This window comes from Schistocerca gregaria, chromosome 8, assembly GCF_023897955.1.
Source record: "Schistocerca gregaria isolate iqSchGreg1 chromosome 8, iqSchGreg1.2, whole genome shotgun sequence".
Taxonomy (NCBI): Eukaryota; Metazoa; Arthropoda; class Insecta; order Orthoptera; family Acrididae; genus Schistocerca; species Schistocerca gregaria.
In genome coordinates, this window is record NC_064927.1 from 144,657,778 (window position 1) to 144,683,988 (window position 26,211).

Sequence of the window (26,211 nt, forward strand, 5' to 3'; positions counted from 1 at the left end):
GAAAAATGTTTTGTAGGGAATTACATGAGTCTTGGTAAGAATTTAAGAAATTACAGTAGATGGGCTTAAAGAAATGAAAAGAGTAATTATAAAGAAACATGAGCAGTCTCACACCAGAGTAAAGCTGGAGCTGACATACTGGTTCACTGACATCTCAAAGCAATTCACAAACCTTCTCAAGTGAGGCACAAGGATTGCCCATTTACTTGTACTTCCCATAATTGATAAACCGAGAGTATTATGTGACACTAAGAAACTGGAATGGGGTCGATAGTTTGCAGCTTTATGTTTCTACACTAAACATTGATGCGACAGCAGCTGAAACTGGTAGGCAGACTCATAAGGGCAATGACTGTTTACATGAGGAAGAAGGACAAGTGCAAGACTGTAAAAATCAATCTACCATCGACAACGTGTCAATATCTTCATTTTGTTATGTGATGGGCTGTGTCCAACAATAAAATATTGAAATGAATGTTTCAAATCATATTATGTGAAAACATGGTTGGATCAAAACAGATTTTGATCAGTGAATTGGTTCAAAACACACTTCTAGATAAGCTCAAGTACAGTGGTATGAATGGGACAGCACTCAAATGGTTTGAATCATACCTAACTGGAAGAGTGCAAAAAGTTGATATAAGCAGCTCACATAATATGCAAAAAAACTGGTGGTTTCTCAACCTGAAGAACAATCAAGAAAGTGGTGCCACAAGGTTCGGTCTTGGGTCCTCTGCTGTTCTTAATATGCATTAATGTCTTGCTATCCTATATTCACAAAGATGCAAAGCTGACCAATGATACAAGTATAGCTATCACACCCAACAGACAAGAATTAACTGATGTAATTGTAAACGATGTTTTTCAGAAAATTATTAAGTGGTTCTCTGCAAATGGGCTCTCATTACATTTTGAGAAAACACAGTATATACAGTTCCACACAGTAAATGGAATGACACCATTAATAAATAGAGACTTGGATCAGAAATCGGTAGCTAAGGTAGAATATTCAAAATTTCTAGGTGTATGCATAGATGAGGGTTGAAATCGAAAAAATACACCGAAAATCTGTTGAAACGTTTGATTGCAGCTACTTATGTCATTAGGGTCGTGGCAAATTCTGGCGATATACATCTCAGTAAGTTAGCTTACCACACCTATTTTCATTCTCTGCTTTTGTAGGGCATCATATTCTGGGGTAACTCATCATTGAGTAAAAGAGTGTTCATTGCACAAAAGTATGTAATCAGAATAATTGCTGGAGCTCATCCAAGATCATCCTGCAGACACTACACGCAGCAAGCGGCTACACGGGTAGCAGGGGCTGTGTGGCGTGGACTGGGCGGTTTTTTAGGTTAGATGGCCTCGAGCAAGTACAGAAAGGGCAACAGCTTCAAAGGGTGTGCGGCAAAGTCAGGACATGCGGGGACCAAACAGCAATTGGTACTGTAATTGTAAACTGTCGAAGCTGCATTGGTAAAGTACCGGAACTTCAAGCACTGATAGAAAGCACCGAAGCTGAAATCGTTACAGGTACAGAAAGCTGACTGAAGCCAGAGATAAATTCAGCCGAAATTTTTACAAAGGCACAGATGGTGTTTGGAAAGGATAGATTGCATGCAACCGGCAGTGGCGTGTTTGTCGCTGTTAGTAGTAGATTATCCTGTAGTGAAGTAGAAGTGGGTAGTTCCTGCGAAATATTATGGGTGGAGGTTACACTCAACAACCGAGCTAGGTTAATAATTCGCTCCTTTTACCGACCTCCCGACTCAGCAGCATTAGTGGCAGAGCAGCTGTGAGAAAATTTGGTATACATTTCACATAAATTTTCTCAGCATATTATAGTCTTAGGTGGAGATTTCAATTTACCAGATATAGACTGGGATACTCAGATGTTTGGGATGGGTGGTAGGGACAGAGCATCGAGTGACATTATACTGAGTCTACTATCCGAAAATTACCTCGAGCAATTAAACAGAGAACCGACTCGTGGAGATAACATCTTGGACCTACTCATAACAAATAGACCCGAACTTTTCGACTCTGTAAGTGCAGAACAGGGAATCAGTGATCATAAGGCCGTTGCAGCATCCCTGAATATGGAAGTTAATAGGAATATAAAAAAAGGGAGGAAGGTTTATCTGTTTAGCAAGAGTAATAGAAGGCAGATTTCAGACTACCTAACAGATCAAAACGAAAATTTCTGTTCCGACACTGACAATGTTGAGTGTTTATGGAAAAAGTTTAAGGCAATTGTAAAATGCGTTTTAGACAGGTACGTGCCGAGTAAAACTGTGAGGGACGGGAAAAACCCACCGTGGTTCAACAACAAAGTTAGGAAACTACTGGGGAAGCAAAGAGAGCTTCACTCCAAGTTTAAATGCAGCCAAAACCTCTCAGACAAACAGAACCTAAACGATGTCAAAGTTAGTGTAAGGAGGGCTATGCGTGAAGCGTTCAGTGAATTCGAAAGTAAAATTCTATGTACCAACTTGACAGAAAATCCTAGGAAGTTCTGGTCTTACGTTAAATCAGTAAGTGGCTTGAAACAGCATATCCAGACACTCCGGGATGATGATGGCTTTGAAACAGAGGATGACACGCGTAAATCTGAAATACTAAACACCTTTTTCCAAAGCTGTTTCACAGAGGAAGACCGCACTGCAGTTCCTTCTCTAAATCCTCGCACAAACAAAAAAATGGCTGACATCGAAATAAGTGTCCAAGGAATAGAAAAGCAACTGAAATCACTCAACAGAGGAAAGTCCACTGGACCTGACGGAATACCAATTCGATTCTACACAGAGTACGCGAAAGAACTTGCCCGCCTTCTAACAGTCGTGTACCAAAAGTCTCTAGAGGAACGGAAGGTTCCAAATGATTGGAAAAGAGCACAGGTAGTCCCAGTCTTCAAAAAGGGTCGTCGAGCAGATGCGCAAAACTATAGACCTATATCTCTGACGCCGATCTGTTGTAGAATTTTAGAACATGTTTTTTGCTCGAGTATCATGTCATTTTTGGAAACCCAGAATCTACTCTGTAGGAATCAACATGGATTCCGGAAACAGCGATCGTGTGAGACCCAACTCGCTTTATTTGTTCATGAGACCCAGAAATTATTAGATACAGGCTCCCAGGTAGATGCTATTTTCCTTGACTTCCGGAAGGCGTTCGATACAGTCCCGCACTGTCGCCTGATAAACAAAGTAAGATCCTACGGAATATCAGACCAGCTGTGTGGATAGATTGAAGAGTTTTTAGCAAACAGAACACAGCATGTAGTTATCAATGGAGAGACGTCTACAGACGTTAAAGTAACCTCTGGCGTGCCACAGGGGAGCGTTATGGGACCATCGCTTTTCAAAATATATATAAATGACCTAGTAGATAGTGTCGGAAGTTCCATGCGGATTTTTGCGGATGATGCTGTAGTATACAGAGAATTTGCAGCATTAGTAAATTGTAGCGAAATGCAGGAAGATCTGCAGCGGATAGGCACTTGGTGTAGGGAGTGGAAACTGACCCTTAACATAGGCAAATGTAATGTATTGCGAATGCATAGAAAGAAGGATCCTTTATTGTATGATTATATGAGAGCGGAACAAACACTGGTAGCAGTTACTTCTGTTAAATATCTAGGAGTATGCGTGCGGAACGATCTAAAATGGAATGATCATACAAAATTTATTGTTGGTAAGGCGGGTACTGGGTTGAGATTCGTTGGGAGAGTCCTTAGAAAATGTAGTCCATCAACAAAGGAGGTAGCTTACAAAACACTCATTCGACCTATACTTGAGTATTGCTCATCAGTATGGGATCCGTGCCAGATCGGGTTGACGGAGGAGATGGAGAGGATCCAAAGAAGAGCGGCGCGTTTCGTCACAGGGTTATTTGGTAACTGTGATAGCGTTATGGAGATGTTTAGCAAACTCAAGTGGCAGACTCTGCAAGAGAGGCGCTCTGCATCGTGGTGTAGCTTGCTCGCCAAGTTTCGAGAGGGTGCGTTTCTGGATGAGGTATCAAATATACCGCTTCCCCCTACTTATACCTCCCGTGGAGATCACGAATGTAAAATTAGAGAGATTCGAGCGTGCACAGAGGCTTTCAGACAGTCTTTCTTCCCGCGAACCATACACGACTGGAACAGAAAAGGGAGGTAATGACAGTGGCACGTAAAGTGCCCTCTGCCACACAGCGTTGGGTGGTTTGCAGAGTATGAATGTAGATGTAGCTAGGGATCTTCACTGTAGCCTCACAATATATATATTCACTTATGAAGTTTGTTATTAACAATCAGAACGAATTCAAAAGTAATAGCAGTGTATATGGCTACAACACTAGGAGAAAGGATGATCTTCACTACTCAAGGTTAAATCTAACTTTGGCTCAGAAAGGAGTAAATTATGCTGCCACAAAAGTCTTTGGTCACTTGCCTAATAGCATCAAAAAATAGATAGCCATATAGCATTTAAAAGGAAATTAAAAGAATTTCTGAATGGCAACTCCTTCTACTCATTAGATGAATTTTTGGATATAGTAAGTGGGTAATTTCCCCACCCCCAACCCAAACAAATAAGGAAATAAAAATAAAATTATTAAGTGTCATGTAATATTTTGTGTATTGTAATATCTTGTATAGACACCTTTTATTAACCTGACATGTTCCACAGAATAACGAAGTGTCATATTCATGATCTATGGAACAAGTACTAATCTAATCTAGTAAGTGCAATTTAAAAATTAAAATAGCACTTCATGCACTAGGAAACGATTTCAATCATGACTAATTCTGGAACATAATCTAAATACCTAGGTCCTTCCGTCAAGAATTTTGGCATATTTCATTTGATTACGAAGCAAAACTTTTCTTTCGCTGGCTGTATAATTATGATCTAAGCAATTAATGCAATTTGAAGTGATGCTCCTCACATTGTTTACCATTTGCCTATGAAAGATATGTGCATACTTATCTTCGCTGTGTTATGAAGCTTCAGTTCCTTCTTATCTCCACCTTTGATGGAGGTAGGTAGACTAGATGATGTTTCTTTTTCACATATACACTCCTGGAAATGGAAAAAAGAACACATTGACACTGGTGTGTCAGACCCACCATACTTGCTCCGGACACTGCGAGAGGGCTGTACAAGCAATGATCACACGCACGGCACAGCAGACACACCAGGAACCGCGGTGCTGGCCGTCGAATGGCGCTAGCTGCGCAGCATTTGTGCACCGCCGCCGTCAGTGTCAGCCAGTTTGCTGTGGCATACGGAGCTCCATCGCAGTCTTTAACACTGGTAGCATGCCGCGACAGCGTGGACGTGAACCGTATGTGCAGTTGACGGACTTTGAGCGAGGGCGTATAGTGGGCATGCGGGAGGCCGGGTGGACGTACCGCCGAATTGCTCAACACGTGGGGCAAGAGGTTTCCACAGTACATGGATGTTGTCGCCAGTGGTCGGCGGAAGGTGCACGTGCCCGTCAACCTGGGACCGGACTGCAGCGACGCACGGATGCACGCCAAGACCGTAGGATCCTATGCAGTGCCGTAGGGGACCGCACCGCCACTTCCCAGCAAATTAGGGACACTGTTGCTCCTGGAGTATTGGCGAGGACCATTCGCAACCGTCTCCATGAAGCTGGGCTACGGTCCCGCACACCGTTAGGCTGTCTTCCGCTCACGCCCCAACATCGTGCAGCCCACCTCCAGTGGTGTCGCGACAGGCGTGAATGGAGGGACGAATGGAAACGTGTCATCTTCAGCGATGAGAGTCGCTTCAGCCTTGGTGCCAATGATGGTCGTATACGTGTTTGGCGCCGTGCAGGTGAGCGCCACAATCAGGACTGCATACGACCGAGGCACACAGGGCCAACACCCGGCATCATGGTGTGGGGAGCGATCTCCTACACTGGCCGTACACCTCTGATGATCGTCGAGGGGACACTGAATAGTGCACAGTACATCCAAACCTTCATCGAACGCATCATTCTACCATTCATAGACCGGCAAGGGAACTTGCTGTTCCAACAGAACAATGCACGTCCGCATGTATCCCGTGCCACCCAACGTGCTCTAGAAAGTGTAAGTCAACTACCCTGGCCAGCAAGATCTCCGGATCTGTCCCCCATTGAGCATGTTTGGGACTGGATGAAGCGTCGTCTCACGCGGTCTGCACGTCCAGCACAAACGCTGGTCCAACTGAGGCGCCAGGTGGAAATGGCATGGCAAGCCGTTCCACAGGACTACATCCAGCATCTCTACGATCGTCTCCATGGGAGAATAGCAGCCTGCATTGCTGTGAAAGGTGGATATACACTGTACTAGTGCCGACATTGTGCATGCTCTGTTGCCTGTGTCTATGTGCCTGTGGTTCTGTCAGTGTGATCATGTGATGTATCTGACTCCAGGAATGTGTCAATAAAGTTTCCCCTTCCTGGGACAATGAATTCACGGTGTTCTTATTTCAATTTCCAGGAGTGTATTAACATTTATTATGTAGTCATCCGTAAATGGCTGTGAGCTACTAAAGGTCTAGTTGTTCCTGATACCTCCACTTTAAGTTTCCTTATTTTTTTTTTTTCATTTCTGTGAGTAATGTGGAGTAGGTTGTGTAAGTGAAAGCGGTCTTAATACTACTGCTGCAGGACGTTTAGATCTTTAGGAATGGTGTTGTACGTACTTGCCTTGGATTGCATATAACAGGACAGCAGTGTAAGTTAGGTTAGAAATGCATTTTCTCATACAAGAGGTACAGTTTGCTTCGATATAGATATATCTACCTTTGGAAGAAGTGTCTTTGAGACTAACACATTGGTGGCTACAAGGCTTTGTAAACTGTCTTTTTTGTTATTTTCAATTTTTGTTTCCTTTTTAATTTTTCTGTAAATACTTGCCAACCCATATTCTAAAAAGGGCAGTTTTCTTCAGAATGGTTGCACATCTGTATAGATAACCAGCATGCCTCATTCTCTCATAGCCTGGTCTTTGCAGTTTGTTCAGCTGAGGTTTGATATAAGAACAATGGAATGTCCCACTTTATCTGGTTAGTACAATCAACTGAACTTCATATTGTCTAGCCACTGTGAAAAAGTGGAAGAACCATGTTTCTTGCTGTTTTACCTCAATCAGCTGAATGATATATTCATCAACAATGACACTACATTCTAATTAGGGCTACACAGTGTTTAACTGAAAACAAGAAATCTGCAATAGAGACGGAAAGATACTGACTGTTCAAGCACTTCCTCTACATTAACTTATACCTAATGTTCTTCATACAAAAAAAAAGATTATTGCAGAAAAAAGAAAAGAATACAGGATGGAATGTAGCAGATGAGATTGAAATTAAAATATTTGTATCTCACCAAAAAAATTTCATCAGCTCCACATTCTTCAGCTATTGTTGATGATCGTCGGTGTGCATGAGACCTAACTTTCTCTGCCAGATCCAGCTTCGTTCCAATAACTAATATAGGAACCTAGAAACAAATAAATGTTACTATTGCACAGTATGCATACTAACGCTTAACTACAAACAAAATTATGTTTTCACAAACCTGTGTTGCTCCAACAAACTGTTCAGGATCAAAATCATCAAAATTTCCGTGACGATTTTTACAATTTCCTTCACGGTTTACAACTTCAGCCAACCACTTGTGAAGATTTAATTGAGATTTACGATTTGTGAGGTCATGTACCAGAATAATACCTGTAAAAAGAGTATAAATGTTAAATGTGACAGCTAGTACATAGAAATAAATATTCACAATTGGAGTGTCCAGAATCTAGTGGCAATAAAACATTTAACTCTTCATCTGTGTTTATTTCTGACTTAATCTTGCTAAATAAAATAGAAAGAAACTTCCACATGGGAAAAATATATTAAAAACCAAGATTCCAAGACTTACCAAGCGGGAAAGCGCCGGCAGACAGGCACATGAACAAAACACACAAACACACACACAGAATTACTAGCTTTCGCAACCGATGGTTGCTTCTTCAGGAAGGAGAGGGAAAGACGAAAGGATGTGGGTTTTAAGGGAGAGGGTAAGGAGTCATTCCAATCCCGGGAGCGGAAAGACTTCCCTTAGGGGAAAAAAAGGACAGGTGTACACTCACACACACACACACACACACACACACACACACACACACACACACATACATATCCATCCGCACATACACAGACACAAGCAGACATATTTAAAGGCAAAGAGTAAGGGCAGAGATGTCAGTCGAGGCGGAAGTACAGAGGCAAAGAAGTTGTTGAAAGACAGGTGAGGTATGAGCGGCGGCAACTTGAAATTAGCGGAGCTTGAGGCCTGGCGGATATCGAGAAGAGAGGATATACTGAAGGGCGAGTTCCCATCTCCGGAGTTCGGATAGGTTGGTGTTGGTGGGAAGTATCCAGATAACTCGGACGGTGTAACACTGGGCCAAGATGTGCTGGCCGTGCATCAAGGCATGTTTAGCCACAGGGTGATCGTCATTACCAACAAACACTGTCTGCCTGTGTCCATTCACGCGAATGGACAGTTTGTTGCTGGTCATTCCCACATAGAAAGCGTCACAGTGCAGGCAGGTCAGTTGGTAAGTCACGTGGGTGCTTTCACACGTGGCTCTCCCTTTGATCGTGTACACCTTCCGGGTTACAGGACTGGAGTAGGTGGTGGTGGGAGGGTGCATAGGACGTCGACTCGGCCAATGAACACACCCGTCAACTCCTATCCCAAATCAAAGTCCTCAATCTTTCCTCTCCCAAGTCCACACCGGCTGAACATAGCATCCTCCTACAGGCCAACCGCAAATTAGAACAACATGCCACCCTCCACCTCAAAAAACTATCCAATCTCCTGGTTTCCCACCTCCGGAAAGGCAACTCACTCACCCTCCACAACCTTTCCAACAAACCTCAACCTCCTCTCATTGCACACAGACCCAGTCTCTCCCATCTACTCAATCTCCCACTTCCAGCTCCACTCCCCCCAACACCTCAAATTTCTAGTCAACACAATCTGGAACCACAACACCCCAATTCAGTAGTTAACCTTTCCTCCAAACCCCTCTCCCAATCCGAAACCTCTGTCCTATCCAAAGGCCTCACCTTCAGCCCCACTCCCAGGTTCAACCAAACTGCCCTTGTCAAAGATTTACTGTCCTACACTCGTAGTCTCTGCTGGAAATATCACTTTGCCACGAAGAAAAACAATCCTGATCCCACTCCTAATGATCCAACTCCGCAAGACACTATCCAAATTGAACCCTGCCTGCAACAGTTCCGTCCTCCATCACAGCGGGACCCACCTCCTCTTCCTCAATATCACCCTCTCCAAACCTTCCAGGAATTTCTCACTTCCAGCCTTGCCTCTCAATCTTTCTTGAAAAACAATCCTACTCCCAACATCACCACAGCCGAAGCCCAGGCTATCCGTGATCTGAAAGCTGACCAATCCATCATCATTCTTCCGGCTGACAAGGGTTCCACGACTGTGGTACTTGATCGTCGGGAGTATGTGGCTGAGGGACTGCGTCAGCTTTCAGACAACTCTACATACAAAGTTTGCCAAGGTAATCCCATTCCTGATGTCCAGGCGGAGCTTCAAGGAATCCTCAGAACCTTAGGCCCCCTACAAAACCTTTCACCTGACTCCATCAAACTCCTCACCCCACCGACACCTCGCACTCCTACCTTCTACCTACTTCCTAAAATTCACAAACCCAAACATCCTGGCCGCCCCATTGTAGCTGGTTACCAAGCCCCCACAGAACGTATCTCTGCCTACGTAGATCAACACCTTCAACCCATTACATGCAGTCTCCCATCCTTCATCAAAGACACCAACCACTTTCTCGAACGCCTGGAATCCGTACCCAGTCTGTTACCCCCAGAAACCATCCTTGTAACCATTGATGCCACTTCCCTATACACGAATATCCCGCACGTCCAGGGCCTCGCTGCAATGGAGCACTTCCTTTCACGCCGATCACCTGCCACCCTACCTAAAACCTCTTTCCTCGTCACCTTAGCCAGCTTCATCCTGACCCACAACTTCTTCACTTTTGAAGGCCAGACATACCAACAATTAAAGGGAACAGCCATGGGTACCAGGATGGCCCCCTCGTATGCCAACCTATTTATGGGTCACTTAGAGGAAGCCTTCTTGGTTACCCAAGCCTGCCAACCCAAAGTTTGGTACAGATTTATTGATGACATCTTCATGATCTGGACTCACAGTGAAGAACAACTCCAGAATTTCCTCTCCAACCTCAACTCCTTTGGTTCTATCAGATTCACCTGCTCTTACTCCAAATCCCATGCCACTTTCCTAGACGTTGACCTCCATCTGTCCAATGGCGAGCTGCACACATCCATCCACATCAAACCCACCAACAAGCAACAGTACCTCCATTATGACAGCTGCCACCCAGTCCATATCAAACGGTCCCTTCCCTACAGCCTAGGCCTTCATGGCAAACGAATCTGCTCCAGTCCTGAATCCCTCGACCATTACACCAACAACCTGAAAACAGCTTTCGCATCCCGCAACTACCCTCCCAACCTGGTACAGAAGCAGATAACCAGAGCCACTTCCTCATCCCCTCAAACCCAGAACCTCTCACAGAAGAACCCCAAAAGTGCCCCACTTGTGACAGAATACTTCCCGGGACTGGATCAGACCTTGAATGTGGCTCTCCAGCAGGGATACGACTTCCTAAAATCCTGCCCCGAAATGAGATCCATCCTTCATGAAATCCTCCCCACTCCACCAAGAGTGTCTTTCCGCCGTCCACCTAACCTTCGTAACCTCTTGGTTCATCCCTATGAAATCCCCAAACCACCTTCCCTACCCTCCGGCTCCTACCCTTGCAACCGCCCCCAGTGTAAAACCTGTCCTATGCACCCTCCCACCACCACCTACTCCAGTCCTGTAACCCGGAAGGTGTACACGATCAAAGGGAGAGCCACGTGTGAAAGCACCCACGTGATTTACCAACTGACCTGCCTGCACTGTGACACTTTCTATGTGGGAATGACCAGCAACAAACTGTCCATTCGCATGAATGGACACAGGCAGACAGTGTTTGTTGGTAATGAGGATCACCCTGTGGCTAAACATGCCTTGATGCACGGCCAGCACATCTTGGCACAGTGTTACACCGTCTGGGTTATCTGGATACTTCCCACCAACACCAACCTATCCGAACTCCGGAGATGGGAACTCGCCCTTCAGTATATCCTCTCTTCTCGATATCTGCCAGGCCTCAACCTCCGCTAATTTCAAGTTGCCGCCGCTCATACCTCACCTGTCTTTCAACAACTTCTTTGCCTCTCTACTTCCGCCTCGACTGACATCTCTGCCCTTACTCTTTGCCTTTAAATATGTCTGCTTGTGTCTGTGTATGTGCGGATGGATATGTGTGTGTGTGCGCGAGTGTACACCTGTCCTTTTTTCCCCCTAAGGGAAGTCTTTCCGCTCCCGGGATTGGAATGACTCCTTACCCTCTCCCTTAAAACCCACATCCTTTCGTCTTTCCCTCTCCTTCCTGAAGAAGCAACCATCGGTTGCGAAAGCCAGTAATTCTGTGTGTGTGTTTGTGTGTTTTGTTCATGTGCCTGTCTGCCGGCACTTTCCCGCTTGGTAAGTCTTGGAATCTTTGTTTTTAATATATTAATCTTGCTAAAGCTACATATTACATTAGGCTCACAAAGGCTCCAAGAGTAAGCATTCCTTGAGTCCCAGAAAGGCCGAAAAGAACCCACAGCAAGTGATGTGCTCACACAAAAAGAGGTTTAGTTTTATGTGTGTCAGTCGACCTTCAAGGAGCTGTTTACCAATTCCGCAACCAAAAACTGACAGTATCTTCCAAAAAAACATCAAAAGCCGCAGTTATAAAAAGGATGAACTTCTCATATACATACAGGAAAATGAAAGAAAAGATGTAATGCCAGCAGACTTCTTTTGCATATCAGAACATCAGATGTAAATTAATAAAACTGAATAGACTTGTCTTAATTGACACAAACTAGTATCGTACTGTTGTAGAATCAATAAGAAGGAAGGGGGTGGGTGCGGTTATACGTGCAAAATATTTAGTTAAGTCCCATGCCTATCAGGGTAATGAACATAGTGGTAAACAGTTCTTTCAATGTTGTGCCACAACAGTGAATGAAGAAACTCATGACCTTATAGCACTGACAGTTTACGGGCGCCAGCAGGAAGTACATGAGCTTCATAATCCAGATTTAGACACTTTTAATAGATTACACAGACTTAACTGATGAATTACTATTTGCGGGGATTTAATGTTGGTTTTCTATCACTCAGATATGTTGATGTCCAACTTTGAATTATTTGCCATAGTAAAATTTCCTACAGGACTAAAATAAAATACTGCAACAGCCAATGACACACTGTTTCCAGTCCCAAAAACTGTCATCATTTAGCCAGAAAACCATCAATAAATAGTTTATCTGACCATGATGGTAAAATGTTAACACTCAAATATGTTCACCATCAAAAACAGATAACAAAAGAAAAGTTTTGCATTGCACAATCATTAGCAATGTTACAATCTCGATGTTCATACTGGTTCTCATATAGGATGTATTGTGTTATCTTGCATGATAAAACACTGAAGACACAGTGATAGTGTAGATGAATTATTTAACTCTTTCTTAAACATGTTCCAACATACAGGGTGTTTCAAAAATGATCGGTATATTTGAAACGGCAATACAAACTAAACTAGCAGCGATAGAAATACATCGTTTGTTGCAATATGCTTGGGACAACAGTACATTTTCAGGCAGACAAACTTTCGAAATTACAGTAGTTACAATTGTCAACAACAGATGGTGCTGCGGTCTGGGAAACACTATAGTACGATATTTTCCACATATCCACCATGCGTAGCAATAATATGGCGTAGTCTCTGAATGAAATTACCCGAAACCTTTGACAACATGTCTGGCGGAATGGCTTCACATGCAGATGAGATGTACTGCTTCAGCTGTTCAATTGTTTCTGGATTCTGGCGGTACACCTGGTCTTTCAAGTGTCCCCACAGAAAGAAGTCACAGGGGTTCATGTCTGGCGAATAGGGAGGCCAATCCACGCCGCCTCCTGTATGTTTCAGATAGCCCAAAGCAATCACACGATCATCGAAATATTCATTCAGGAAATTAAAGACGTTGGCCGTGCGATGTGGCCGGGCACCATCTTGCATAAACCACGAGGTGTTCGCAGTGTCATCTAAGGCAGTTTGTACCGCCACAAATTCACGAAGAATGTCCAGATAGCGTGATGCAGTAATCATTTCGGATCTGAAAAATGAGCCAATGATTCCCTTGGAAGAAATGGCGGCCCAGACCAGTACTTTTTGAGGATGCAGGGACAATGGGACTGCAACATGGGGCTTTTCGGTTCCCCATATGTGTCAGTTCTGTTTATTGACGAAGCCGTCCAGGTAAAAATTAGCTTCGTCAGTAAACCAAATGCTGCCCACATGCATATCGCCGTCATCAATCCTGTGCGCTATACCATTAGCAAATGTCTCTCGTGCAGCAATGGTAGCGGCGCTGAGGGGTTGCCGCGGTTGAATTTTGTATGGATAGAGGTGTAAACTCTGGCGCACGAGACGATACGTGGATGTTGGCGTCATTTGGACCGCAGCTGCAACATGGCGAACGGAAACCCGATGCCGCTGTTGGATCACCTGCTGCACTAGCTGCGCGTTGCCCTCTGTGGTTGCCGTATGCGGTCGCCCTACCTTTCCAGCACGTTCATCCGTCACGTTCCCAGTCTGTTGAAATTTTTCAAACAGATCCTTTATTGTATCGCTTTTCGGTCCTTTGGTTACATTAAACCTCCGTTGAAAACTTCGTCTTGTTGCAACAACACTGTGTTCTAGGTGGTGGAATTCCAACACCAGAAAAATCCTTTGTTCTAAGGAATAAACCATGTTGTCCACAGCACACTTGCACGTTGTGAACAGCACACGCTTACAGCAGAAAGACAACGTACAGAATGGTGCACCCACAGACAGCGTTGTCTTCTATATCTTTCACATCACTTGCAGCGCCATCTGTTTTTGAAAATTGTAACTACGGTAATTTCGAAAGTTTGTCCGCCTCAAAATGTACTGTTGTCCCAAGCATATTGCAACAAACAGTGTATTTCTATCGCTGCTCGTTTAGTTTTTATTGCCGTTTCAAATATACCGGTCATTTTTGAAACACCCTGTAACATTGAATCTTGTATTCACATACAACAAGCAAAGATCCAACAAAAGCCAGAATCATGAACTGGTAACTTCTGGACTAAAGTACCTTGTGCTAGTGCGACGTTTGTGTGACACTGCAGGTAATGATCTGTCATATCAAATGTTACTGTATTCAATACTGTAAATATGCAACCTGGTAGAGAGAGAGAGGTTACCCACTCCTCAAGTGACAGATTGTCAAGTCATCTGGACCCAGAGCTTGGGAAAGCTTTGTTAGTAGGCTGCACTGTCCTTGAGCAATAGTATAACAAAGGAACACCTGTATCAAATTCGACGTCAAGATGTATAACATCCAGTATTAATATTTAATTTTTGACTGATTAATAAATCAATTTAACACCACTAAAGTCTTCACCCACACCGATGTTGTTATAATTGTAATTTCATTCAATAAAAAATAATCCACAAAAGCTAACAAAAGAACTGGGTCACTATTACGAATCTTGGAAGAAATGACTGACCTATCATGAAAGAGGGTCTTATGCTGGCAGGCAGGAAACAGATACAGTCTATTACTACCCTTGGGAGAGTCATCATTCAGCCTTTATATGTGAACGCATATAAATTAGAAGCAATTATTTTCATTTACTAAAGTGATTCAACATTTTAATTTTGCCTTGGGAAATATTAAACTTGATAGACACAGAAGTAAAAAATATAGTGAACTAAAGTTTAATATTTGTGGTGCCGGAATTGTTATGATCAGACTCCATGATCATCACCGTGATTTATGAGTTTAGACCAGTTCTCACATAACTAATTATGTTATACTGACTGAGTTTGTTCCAAATAAATAAGGTGGCATCACATGTATTTAAAGGCTTGGGACATTACTGTAGCGAGGCAAAAACAATCCCGAATTCATACTGAATTTCATTGGTTAAAACAGCAAGTTAGAAGCCATGAGCTACATAGAAGAATTCTAACGCGGGACAAGGAGACAACTGTAGAAGATATTAAGTAAGCACACCTACAGTCAAACAACTTGCGAAACACTAAAAGCAAACTAATAGGATTTACTCTTGTGTATTTTATCCAAAGCAGCCTTCTAAATACATAAGGGACAACTTACAGTGTTAGCATAGATGCTATAATGTATCGTGACAGAGAGATTCCCTATTTTGACCTATTTCAGGGAAGACTGGTAAGGTGCATTTAATTTTAGGGACGGGAACTGCTACACTAGGAAGAGAGAACTCTTCCTATTTCAGAGAAAAGACTGTTGTCAAGAGCTGAAAGTCCACTACCAACAGTTTTGTAAAATTCTCCAGTCTCTTACTAAAAACATAAAACACATATTATGCTCACAAAAGAAAACAATCCAAGAATAGAAAAACAATTTTGAACTTGATTAAACAAGTATTGTAAAATTCTCCAGTCTCTTACTAAAAACATAAAACACACATATTTTGCTCACAAAAGAAAATGATCCAAGAATAAAGAAAAACAATTTTGAACTTTTATTCAACAAGAAACAAACAAAAAACGCAATCCAAATTAAACTGAGCCTCCAGAAAATAGCTCTGGCACTAACAGTGACATTTCAAATCATTGGTCTTCAAATTCAATCATTACCACATCACAGTGGAAGCAAAAGTTTCACAAGCATACAACTAAATATAGATGATGGTGACAGTGATGATGATGATGATGATGGATGTGGGGCACCAAACAGCTTGGTCATCAGCACCCTTACAAAGTGTCAGCATGTCATTCTTCGCTTGGGAGGAGGGGTGGGTGGGGGGGGGGGGGAGGGGGAGGACAAAGGCTGCTCCCACAAATGGAATTACTTACAATGCATGAAAGTACACCTATCAATTATCAAAAAAACTGTCGTCATGATGCGTAAACTGTCACAACAATAAGTGATTACTAAAACAGTCAAACCACCTGGGAAAGCTATCGATTCAGCAGACACTGACTGCCCCTCCCCATCACATTATGGATGAGACCTGACAGTTCAAAAAATTCTGAAATTCATGTTACACTGGCGTCGGTGTCAGCAAGGATAGTGGGCATATCTCCAGACAAACTAAGGGTTGCCCCTACAACAGTAAATAAGGGTTGTCCTTGTATCAGTAAATGAAACACACAGCCACAACATGCTGAACCAAAAGTGGCACAACACAAACACCACAGAGTGCTGGATTCCCCCTCCCCCCGCACCAGAGAAGGAAGTCATGTGTTAGGGGGCAATGTCCTATGCAAAGTATGGTGAGCAGCACTTCCTTCCATCGATGTGGATAGCATGAAGTCCGCCATGCCTGTGTGTGGTTGGTTTTTGAGTGACCACAGTTAGCTATTCACTACTTCCAATCATTCAGTTTCCTATCGATGCAGGACTCTTCTCTCAGACAATTAGATGAAAGAGAACAGCACATCAATGTACAACACAATCCCTACATGCTTCTTTGGCTGCTTCGCCGGCTGTGGTATTTCCCTGTATGTATCTGGGTACCAAGCAAAAGATCGCCTCCTTGCATCAATATTGGATTTACTGTAAAGTGTCATGGAAAATCTGAATCAACTGGTCCACTGGATGCATTTGGTGGATCTCACTGAGTACAGCGCAGTATCCTGGCTGTTTCAGTGTGTATTTCCTCTGCCCTTTCACAAGCAAGGGTCCGAATGGCTGCTTCGGTGTTGGCAATGATGTCCTCCATAGGTATAGTTCTCGGGATGATAGCGAAATTCCCTCCTTTTTGACATTTCCTCTTCGGTCAATTGTTGTTCAGTGAGGTTGACCACTGTGTGTGGGTCTGCTTCCTGCAGCTTTCAAACTTTTTCTAATGTCGCTCGGTGCAAGGCTCAAATTCGTTCTGCATGCTCCTGTGAGTGATGCTGTCGATCTTGTCCCAGTCGTCTCGATGCATTCTGCTACTTAGTTGATAGAAAACATCCAGAAGTTCCTGATCCGTTCTTGCCAGTTTCTCCGTGTTGTTATGTATTCGCTCACGAAGAAAAGCTCGTTCCACTCTGTCGTAGATACGATGTGCTTGGGCGGTGGTGAATAGGCGCTTACACCTCAAGAACTTCGGTGTAGCACATTCATCTCGGCACCATGACAGAAAGGCAAGAGAGGACATCAGTTGCGCTTTCTTCTTCCGTTGTTGGTCAAGGCGTCGGTACAATCTGCAAATCTCCTCCCCGTAGAGGCGTAATACAAAATTGTTACAGCTTTCGTGGCCACTTGTTGACAAACTGTCTATTGGCTTTTGTCTCAGGTTCTTCGGCCAACGTTTATCTAATGATTTTTCTGACGTGGCTGTCATTGTCAAAGCTTCACCCTCCATTTCCGGTGGTGAACTGGAGCCGAGCTCGCAGCCGCAGACTATATGTACCTGGCGCGCCAACGTCCGAGGGCTTCTCTGTGGTCATTTTGGGTGCGGTTCTCCTCTTGCTTTACGCCATGTTTGTGCAATATACGGCAGATTCTGTCCGTCACTCTGGGAATATTGTGCAAACATGGCGTAAAGATGATTTTCAAACCAACAAGGAAGATCAAAGAGTGTCTTAGATCGGCGAAGAACAAAAGAGACCCACTTGCAATGTCGGGAATATACCACATACCATGCACGTGCGGAAAAGTTTATGTCGGAATGAATGGACAATCAATTAACACCAGGATCAAAGAGCATAAGCGACATTGCAGGTTGGGGCAGGTGGAGAAATCGGCCGTGGCACAGTACAGACTGAATGAGACCAACCACGTAATAAAATTCCCCGACACGGAAGTTCTGGCTGTAGAGACGCACTATCACATGCGCTTGTTCAGAAAAGCTGTAGAAATACAAAAACACGCAAACAGTTTCAACAAGAAAGAGGAAAGCCTTAAGGTTAACGGATGCTGGCTCCCTGTACTGCAGCGAACAACTGTCGCAAGTAGCAAGAGGAGAATCGCACCAGAAATGACCACGGAGAAGCCCTCGGACGTTGGCGGACCAGGTACATAAAGTCTGCGGCCGCGTGCTCGGCTCCAGTTCACCACCAGCAATGGAGGGTGAAGCTTTGACAATGCTAGCCACTCGTGCTGGCGAAATGTCAGAAAAATCATTAGATGAACATCTGCCGAAGAACCCGAGGCAGTAGCCAATAGGCAGTTTGTCAACAAGTGGCCACGAAAGCATTAACAATTTTGTAAGTGGATTACTCCCTCAGAAGTTGAGATACATCTTAAACAAAATCACACAAATGACAACTTCTCCTGCCATTTTCCTTAAAGTCCAGTGGCAATGAAATAAGGGAGGTGGTATCAAGCTTGGGTAAGGCTGGAAGCTGCTAGTCTGGATCTGCACACTGGTGATAAATATGTGATAGTCGCCTTTCTGACACTTTTTCTGACTACTAAGGATCCTGTCCTGCATCTGCAACTAGGCAGACCTATTCCTCATAACCACTGTCCACCGTGAATGGGGTGATCCTTAGAAAAGATTGGTCAAACATCAGCAGTCCCATTTGTACCTGGCTTGGAATCCACACCTAGAAAGTCACTTCTAATCAATGGACAAAAACAAGAAAGGACAATATGATTATGACTTATGGAACATGAAATATCAAGTCTACTGCACTTAAATGGTAGCAGACCAGAAAAAAGTAGTTCTCTCACAACTCACAAGCTAGCTACACTAGATACAGACATTGCTAGCTATCAGGTAAAGAACATATCGCAGTGAGGCTTGTTCAAAGTACACAATCTTCTGGAAAGGAAAGGATATAGGAGAACCATGGCTCAACTGAAGAATGGGATACAATTCATCGGCTTTGACAAATGACATCAAATTTAAGTCATAGATGATAATTTTTGTATTTCCAAGCCATAGATAATAAATGGGGAAACAAAATTCAAATCGTAAATTAAAATAAATAAATAAATACAGCATTAAAATAAAGAAATTGTGTATGCATTTGATTGTTGGTTATGATTTTAAGGAATCTGTGTACAGTTTTTAATTTATTGGTTGTCATTTGATACAATACTCTTTGTAGTCTATTACATAATCCATTATTAGTTTTAAATTTCATTTTGAGCAAATTTTAGATACATGTCGTATAGTTATTTTTTCATCCTGGATAATTCTGAGATATCTGTTGTCGGTTTAGAGATAGAGATTCATTTTTACCAATGAGTAAGGATGAGATGACTGATGTTATGGGTGTAGATATGTTATCTACAATTCTTTTTTTTACAAATATCAAAATTAAATGCTGAATTCGTTCCGTGCCATAAGTGTGGCCAAAACATGTGACTGTCGAGTGTGTTGGTAAGAGATGTAGCAAGGATAGATTTTGGTGTTCCATTAGCAGAGAAATGCAGTCTGAAAAATCTTAGCTGGCTGTATGGAATCTTATGAAGATTACTTACTGCTGATATATGAGATATCCTGTGTGGTTGTGTGTGTATTAATGTTGGGTGTGTGTTGTTGTTGTTGTTGTTGTTGTTGTTTTGTTGTTGTTGTTGTCTTCAGTCCTGAGACTGGTTTGATGCAGCTCTCCATGCTATTCTATCCTGTGCAAGCTTCTTCATCTCCTAGTACTTTCTGCAACCTACATCCTTCTGAATCTGCTTAGTGTATTCATCTCTTGGTCTCCCTCTACGACTTTTACCCTCCACGCTGCCTTCCAGTACTAAATTCGTGATCCCTTGATGTCTCAGAACATGACCTACCAACCGATTCCTTCTTCTAGTCAAGTTGTGCCACAAATTCCTCTTCTCCCCAATTCTATTCAATACCTCCTCACTAGTTATGTGATCTACCCATCTAATCTACAGCATTCTTCTGTAGCACCACATTTCGAAAGCACCTATTCTCTTCTTGTCCAAACTATTTATTGTCAATGTTTCACTTCCATACAAATACTTTCAAAAACGACTTCCTGGCACTTAAATCTATACTCAATGTTAACAAATTTCTCTTTTTCAGAAACGATTTCCCTGCCATTGCCAGCCTTCCTTATATACCCTCTCTACTTCGACCATCATCAGTTATTTTGCTCCCCAAATAGCAAAACTCCTTTACTACTTTAAGTGTCTCATTTCCTAATCTAATTTCCACAGCATCACCCAACTAAATTCGACTACATTCCATTATCCTCATTTTGCTTTTGTTGATGTTCATCTTATATCCTCCTTTCAAGACACTGTCCATTCTGTTCAACTGCTCTTCCAAGTCCTTTGCTGTTTCTGACAGGATTACAATATCATTGGCAAATCTCAAAGTTTTTATTTCTTCTCAATGAATTTTAATACCTACTCCAGATTTTTCTATTGTTTCCTTCACTGCTTGCTCAATATACAGATTGAATAACATCGGGGAGAGGCTACAACCCTGTCTCACTCCCTTCCCAACCACTGCTTCCCTTTCATGTCCCTCAACTCTTATAACTGCCATCTGGTTTCTGTACAAATTGTAAATAGCCTTTCGCTCCCTGTATTTTACCCATGCCACCTTCAGAATTTGAAAGAGTATTCCAGTCAACATTGTCAAAAGCTTTCTCTAAGTCCACAAATGCTGGAAATGTAGGTCTGCCTTTCCTTAATCTTTTTTCTAAGATAAGTCGTAAGGTCAGTATTGCCTCAAGTGTTCCAATATTTCTACGGAATCCAAACTGATCTTCCCCGAGGTTGGCTTCTACCAGTTTTTCCATTCGTCTGTAAAGAATTCATGTTAGTATTTTGCAGCTGTGACTTATTAAACTGACAGTTCGGTAATTTTCACATCTGTCAACACCTGCTTTCTTTGGGATTGGAATTATTATATTCTTCTTGAAGTATGAGGGTATTTGACCTGTTTCATACATCTTGCTCACCAGATGGTAGAGTTTTGTCAGGACTGGCCCTCCCAAGGCTATCAGTAGTTCTAATGAAATGTTGTCTACTCCCTGGGCCTTGTTTCAACTCAGGTCTTTCAGTGCTCTGTCAAACTCATCACGCAGTATCCTATCTCCCATTTCATCTTCATCTACATCCTGTTCCATTTCCATAATATTGTCCTCAAGTACGTCACCCTTGTATAGACCCTCTATATCCTCCTTCCACCTTTCTGCTTTCCCTTCTTTGCTTAGAACTGGGTTTCCATCTGAGTTCTTGATATTCATAAAAGTGGTTCTCTTTTCTCCAAAGGTTTCTTTAATTTTCCTGTAGGCAGTATCTGTCTTACCCCTAGTGAGATATGCCTCTACATCCTTACATTTGTCCTCTAGCCATCCCTGCTTAGCCATTTTGCACTTCCGTCGATCTCATTTTTGAGATGTTTGTATTCCTTTTTGCCTGCTTCATTTACTGTATTTTTATATTTTCTCCTTTCATCAATTAAGCTCAATATTTCATCTGTTACCCAAGAATTTCTACTAGCCCTCGTCTTCTTATCTACTTGATCCTCTGCTGCCTTCACTACTTCATCCCTCAGAGCTATCCATTTTTCTTCTACTGTATTTCTTTCTCCCATTTGTGACAATTGTTCCCTCATGTTCTCTCTGAAACTCTTTACAACCTCCGGTTTAGTCAGTTTATCCAGGTCCCATCTCCTTAAATTCCCACCTTTTTGCAGTTTCTTCAGTTTTCATCTACAGTTCATAACCAATAGATTGTGGTCAGAGTCCACATCTGCCCTGGAAATGTCTTACAATTTAAAACCTGTTTCCTAAATCTCTGTCGTACCATTATATAATCTGATACCTTCTAGTATCTCCAGGATTCTTCCATGTATACAACCTTCTTTTATGATTCTTGAACCAAGTGTTAGCTATGATTAAGTTATGCTCTGTGCAAAATTCTACCAGATGGCTTCCTCTTTCATTTCTTACCCCCAATGCGCATTCACCTACTATGTTCCCTTCTCTCCATTTTCCTATTCTCGAATTCCAGTCACCCATGACTATTAAATTTTCACATCCCTTCACTACTTGAATAATTTCTTTTGTCATCATACATTTCATCAATTTCTTTATCATCTGCAGAGCTAGTTGGCATATAAACTTGTACTACTACTGTAGTAGGCATGGGCTTTATGTCTATCTTGGCCACAACAATTCGTTCACTATGCTGTTTGTAGAGCTTACCCGCACTCCTATTTTTATATTCATTATTAAAACTACTCCCGCATTACACCTATTTGATTTTGTATTTATAATCCTGTATTCACCTGACCAAAAGTCTTGTTCCTCCTGCCCCCGAACTTCACTAATTCCCACTGTATCTAATTTTAACCTATCCATTTCCATTTTTAAATTTTCTAACCTACCTGCCCGATTAAGGAATCTGACATTCCACGCTCTGATCCATAGAACACCAGTTTTCTTTCTGTTGATAACGACGTCCTCTTGAGTAGTCCCCGCCCGGAGATCCGAATGGGGGGACTATTTTACTTCCGGAATATTTTACCCAAGAGTACGCAATCATCATTTAATCATACAGTAAAGCTGCATGCTCTCGGGAAAAATTACGGCTGTAGTTTCTCCTTGCTTTCAGCTGTTCGCAGTAACAGCAGAGCAAGGCCGTTTTAGTTAGTGTTACAAGACCAGATCAGTCAATCATCTAGACTGTTGCCCCTCCAACTACTGAAAAGACTGCTGCCCCTCTTCAGGAACCACACGTTGGTCTGGCCTCTCAACAGATAACCCTTCCGTTGTGATTGCACCTACGGTACGGCCATCTGTATCGCTGAGGCACGCAAGCCTCCCACCAACGGCAAGGTCCATGGTTCATGGGAGGGGAGGGGGGTGAGATTGGTACTCATTTTGTTGAGCTGTTTGTGGAAAGTACTTAAACTATAGGGGATTGGGGGGGAGATAGGTTTCATCATAGAAACTGATGAGTAGGGGGGAGCCTGTGGCGGGATTATGGGTTTGTTATTTTGAGGACAGAAAGTTCTGACGATCAAGTTGGTTTGTAACTGAACAACGAAAGTGTTGGTGAAATTAATCGAAGAGTATGTTGCTGAGGTGTCTATTGTATTATGTCCGATTGCTTTTCATCAAATAGAGATTTGGGGAAAAGGGGGATGCCTCATTTAGTTGTTAACCACAATATTGAATTCGGGAATTATCGTAACTGGGTGAGTACCACGCTACTGAAGGATATTTGGGAAAATAGGAGGAGGGTGTCATAAATGTTGTAGGGAGAAGTAAACAGTGCATTACTGGGGCATTTGGATCAATTTTCTTGGAATCTCAGTGTACCTGATACATACTGCGCATTTAAGTATTTTCTTAAGCATATTGCAGAGATGTACAGAAGAAAAGTGGTTAGTTAAATTGATGTTGAGGAGGGGAGCTAAGGGGGTTAATGTCAATTAGGGAAAGGAAACAGAGGTGTGATTTTTGTGAGAATGGAGAGGTTATGGATTTGGGCCTTTTTGTGTCTGATCTTGTTTTATTATTTTTGTTGGGTAATGTTCAATATGCATTTTCGTCTTTTGTTATTTTGGTTTTGTTGTTTCTTGTGGCTCTGTACAGGTGGAAAGTGGGATAGTCAGCATTGTGTGTTGGTGAATATTATGGTGTGGTATGCTACTCACATTTCTTAAAATTTTTACTTTGTTTGTATGCCATTCTGGGTCTTATATGTTCCTGTGTACATGTTTATTTGTATGTGCGTGTTCATTTGTGTAGTCATTTTTGTTTGTGTGTGTTTACGTATGTGAGGCTTGTTGATGTTTTTCGAGGCTATCTTAGGTGTTTTCTTGATGTCTGTGAATGGTAAGTTTACTGTTTTCTTTTCTGTAATATTAATTTTGCATTTTTTTTTTCATTTTACTTTTATTATTATTATTAGTAGCGAATGTACCCATTGGAAAATGATAAGCAGGTGACTTTCAATCTTTCTCAGGGTTCTTCTTATTTTCCCAGTATTTCTTCATTTTTCTTCCTGAAGGCCTTCTTTCTTTCTTTAGTCCACTTTGATCGGTATGGTTTTGGGTCCATCTCTGGAAATGGTTTTGGGTCCATCTCTGGAATAAACTTACACTTATCAGTTTTCCTCCTGAATGTATCCCTGTCTGAGGCGTTTCTTATGTCAATTTTTGCTTTTTGTCAAATCCTTCATAACTTCAGTTATCCAAGGTATTGATACTTTAAGGGTTGTTTTATATTGTTTTCTGTTGATATTGGTTTGTTGGTGTTCAATGTTTTGGATAATAACAATGTTTCATTATTTAGTTGACCTACATAGGTTAATCATAATAGGATATCCATGTTAGAGTTCTCATTTTACTCATTTTGGATGAAACTGGTAATCTGTTTTTTATTTGACATATATAGGCCAAATAGAGAACAGGCTACCAAGGATTGGTCTGTTGGTGTTCCTATTATGGGTAAAGAATAGGGTATCAATGCCAGGTTTGTCATTATTTTTGTCATGAGTAATATTAGTACCCTAGTGTTCAGTTGACCTACACTATGTGATCAAAACTATCCCGATACCTTGCTAAAAATGACTTACAAGTTCATGGCACCCTCCAATGGTAATGTTGGAATTCAATAGGATGCTGGCCCATCCTTAGCCTTGATGACAGCCTCCACTCTCGAAGGAATATGTTCAATCAGGTGCTGGAAGGTTTCTTGGGGAATGGCAGCCCATTCTTCACAGAGTGCTGCACTGAGGAGAGGTATCAATGTCAATTGGTGAGTCCTGCATGAAGTCTGTGTTCCTAAACATCCCAAAGGTTTTCTATAGGATTCAGGCCAGGGCTCTGTGCAGGCCAATCCATTACAGGGATGTTATCGCCATGTAACCACTCCACCACAGGCCGTGCATTATGAACAGGTGATCGATCATGTGGAAAAATGCAACTGCCATCTCCAAATTGCTCTTCAACAGTGGGAAGCAAGAAGGTGCTTAAAACATCAATGTATGCCTGTGCTGTGATAGTGCCACACAAAACAACACTGGTGCAAACTCCCTCCATGAAAAACACGACCACACCATATCACCACTGCCTCCGAATATTACTGTTGGAACTACACTTGCTGGCAGATGACATTCACTGGGCATTCACCATACCCACACCCTACCATCAGATTGCCACACTGTGTTCCATGATTCATCATTCCACACAACGTTTTTTCACTGCACAGTCATCCAACGTTTATGCTTCTTACACCAAGCAAGGCGTCATTTTGCATTTACCAGTGTGATGTGTGGCTTATGAGCAGCCGCTCCACCATGAAATCCAAGTTCTCTCACCTCCGGCCTAACTGCCATAGCACTTGGAATGGATCCTGATGCAGTTTGAAATTCTTGTGTGATGGTCTGGATAGATATCTGCCTATTACACATTATGATCGTCTTCAACTGACGGCGATCTCTGTCAGTCAACAGACGAGGTCGGTCTGTACTCTTTTGTGCTGTATATATCCCTCCACATTTCCACTTCACTATCACATTGGAAACAGTCAACCTGGGGGTGTTTACAAGTGTGGACATCTCATGTACAGAAGTATGACACAAGTACACCCAGTCACCTGACCACATTCGAAGTCTGTGAGTTCTGCAGAGTGCCCCATTCTGCATCCTCATGATGGCTATTGACTACTGAGGTCTCTGATATGGTATACCTGGCAGTAGGTAGCAGCACAATGCACCTAATATGAAATACGTTTGTTTTTGGCAGATACTTTTGATCATATAGTGTATGTTGGTCAAATGAAGTACAGGATATCGATGTTAATATGTCGTTCTTTTTGCCGTTGGTAATAACAAAGTTTAGTACATCACGCTTTTTCCTTCATGGTTAACATTGTTACCCTCTTCCTCAGTTAAAGAAAAGAATACCAATGCTCGATTTGTTGTATATTTTGTATTTATGTGATATGTTTTCCTGACATCTTTGCTAATATTTTCTTTTGTGGTAATGTTTCTTGTTCTGTTTTTAAGTCATACCTGCCAGAAATCTTGTAATTCCCTCATCTATCCTAATAATTTCATTTAT

At 42.3% G+C, this 26,211-nt stretch overlaps 1 protein-coding gene across 2 annotated transcripts in view; it reads right to left on the reverse strand.

Moving 5' to 3' along the window:
* The window catches only part of LOC126284174 (rab-like protein 3), a 57,555-nt gene that overhangs the window by 17,066 nt on the left and 14,278 nt on the right, over positions 1-26,211 (reverse strand). For both annotated transcript variants that reach the window (XM_049982910.1, XM_049982911.1), the window contains exons 3-4: positions 7,558-7,709; positions 7,366-7,479 (exon numbers count right to left, since the gene is read on the reverse strand). In XM_049982910.1, coding sequence (XP_049838867.1) covers positions 7,366-7,479; positions 7,558-7,709 — 266 coding nt within the window. The remainder of the gene's footprint in view (positions 1-7,365; positions 7,480-7,557; positions 7,710-26,211) is intronic.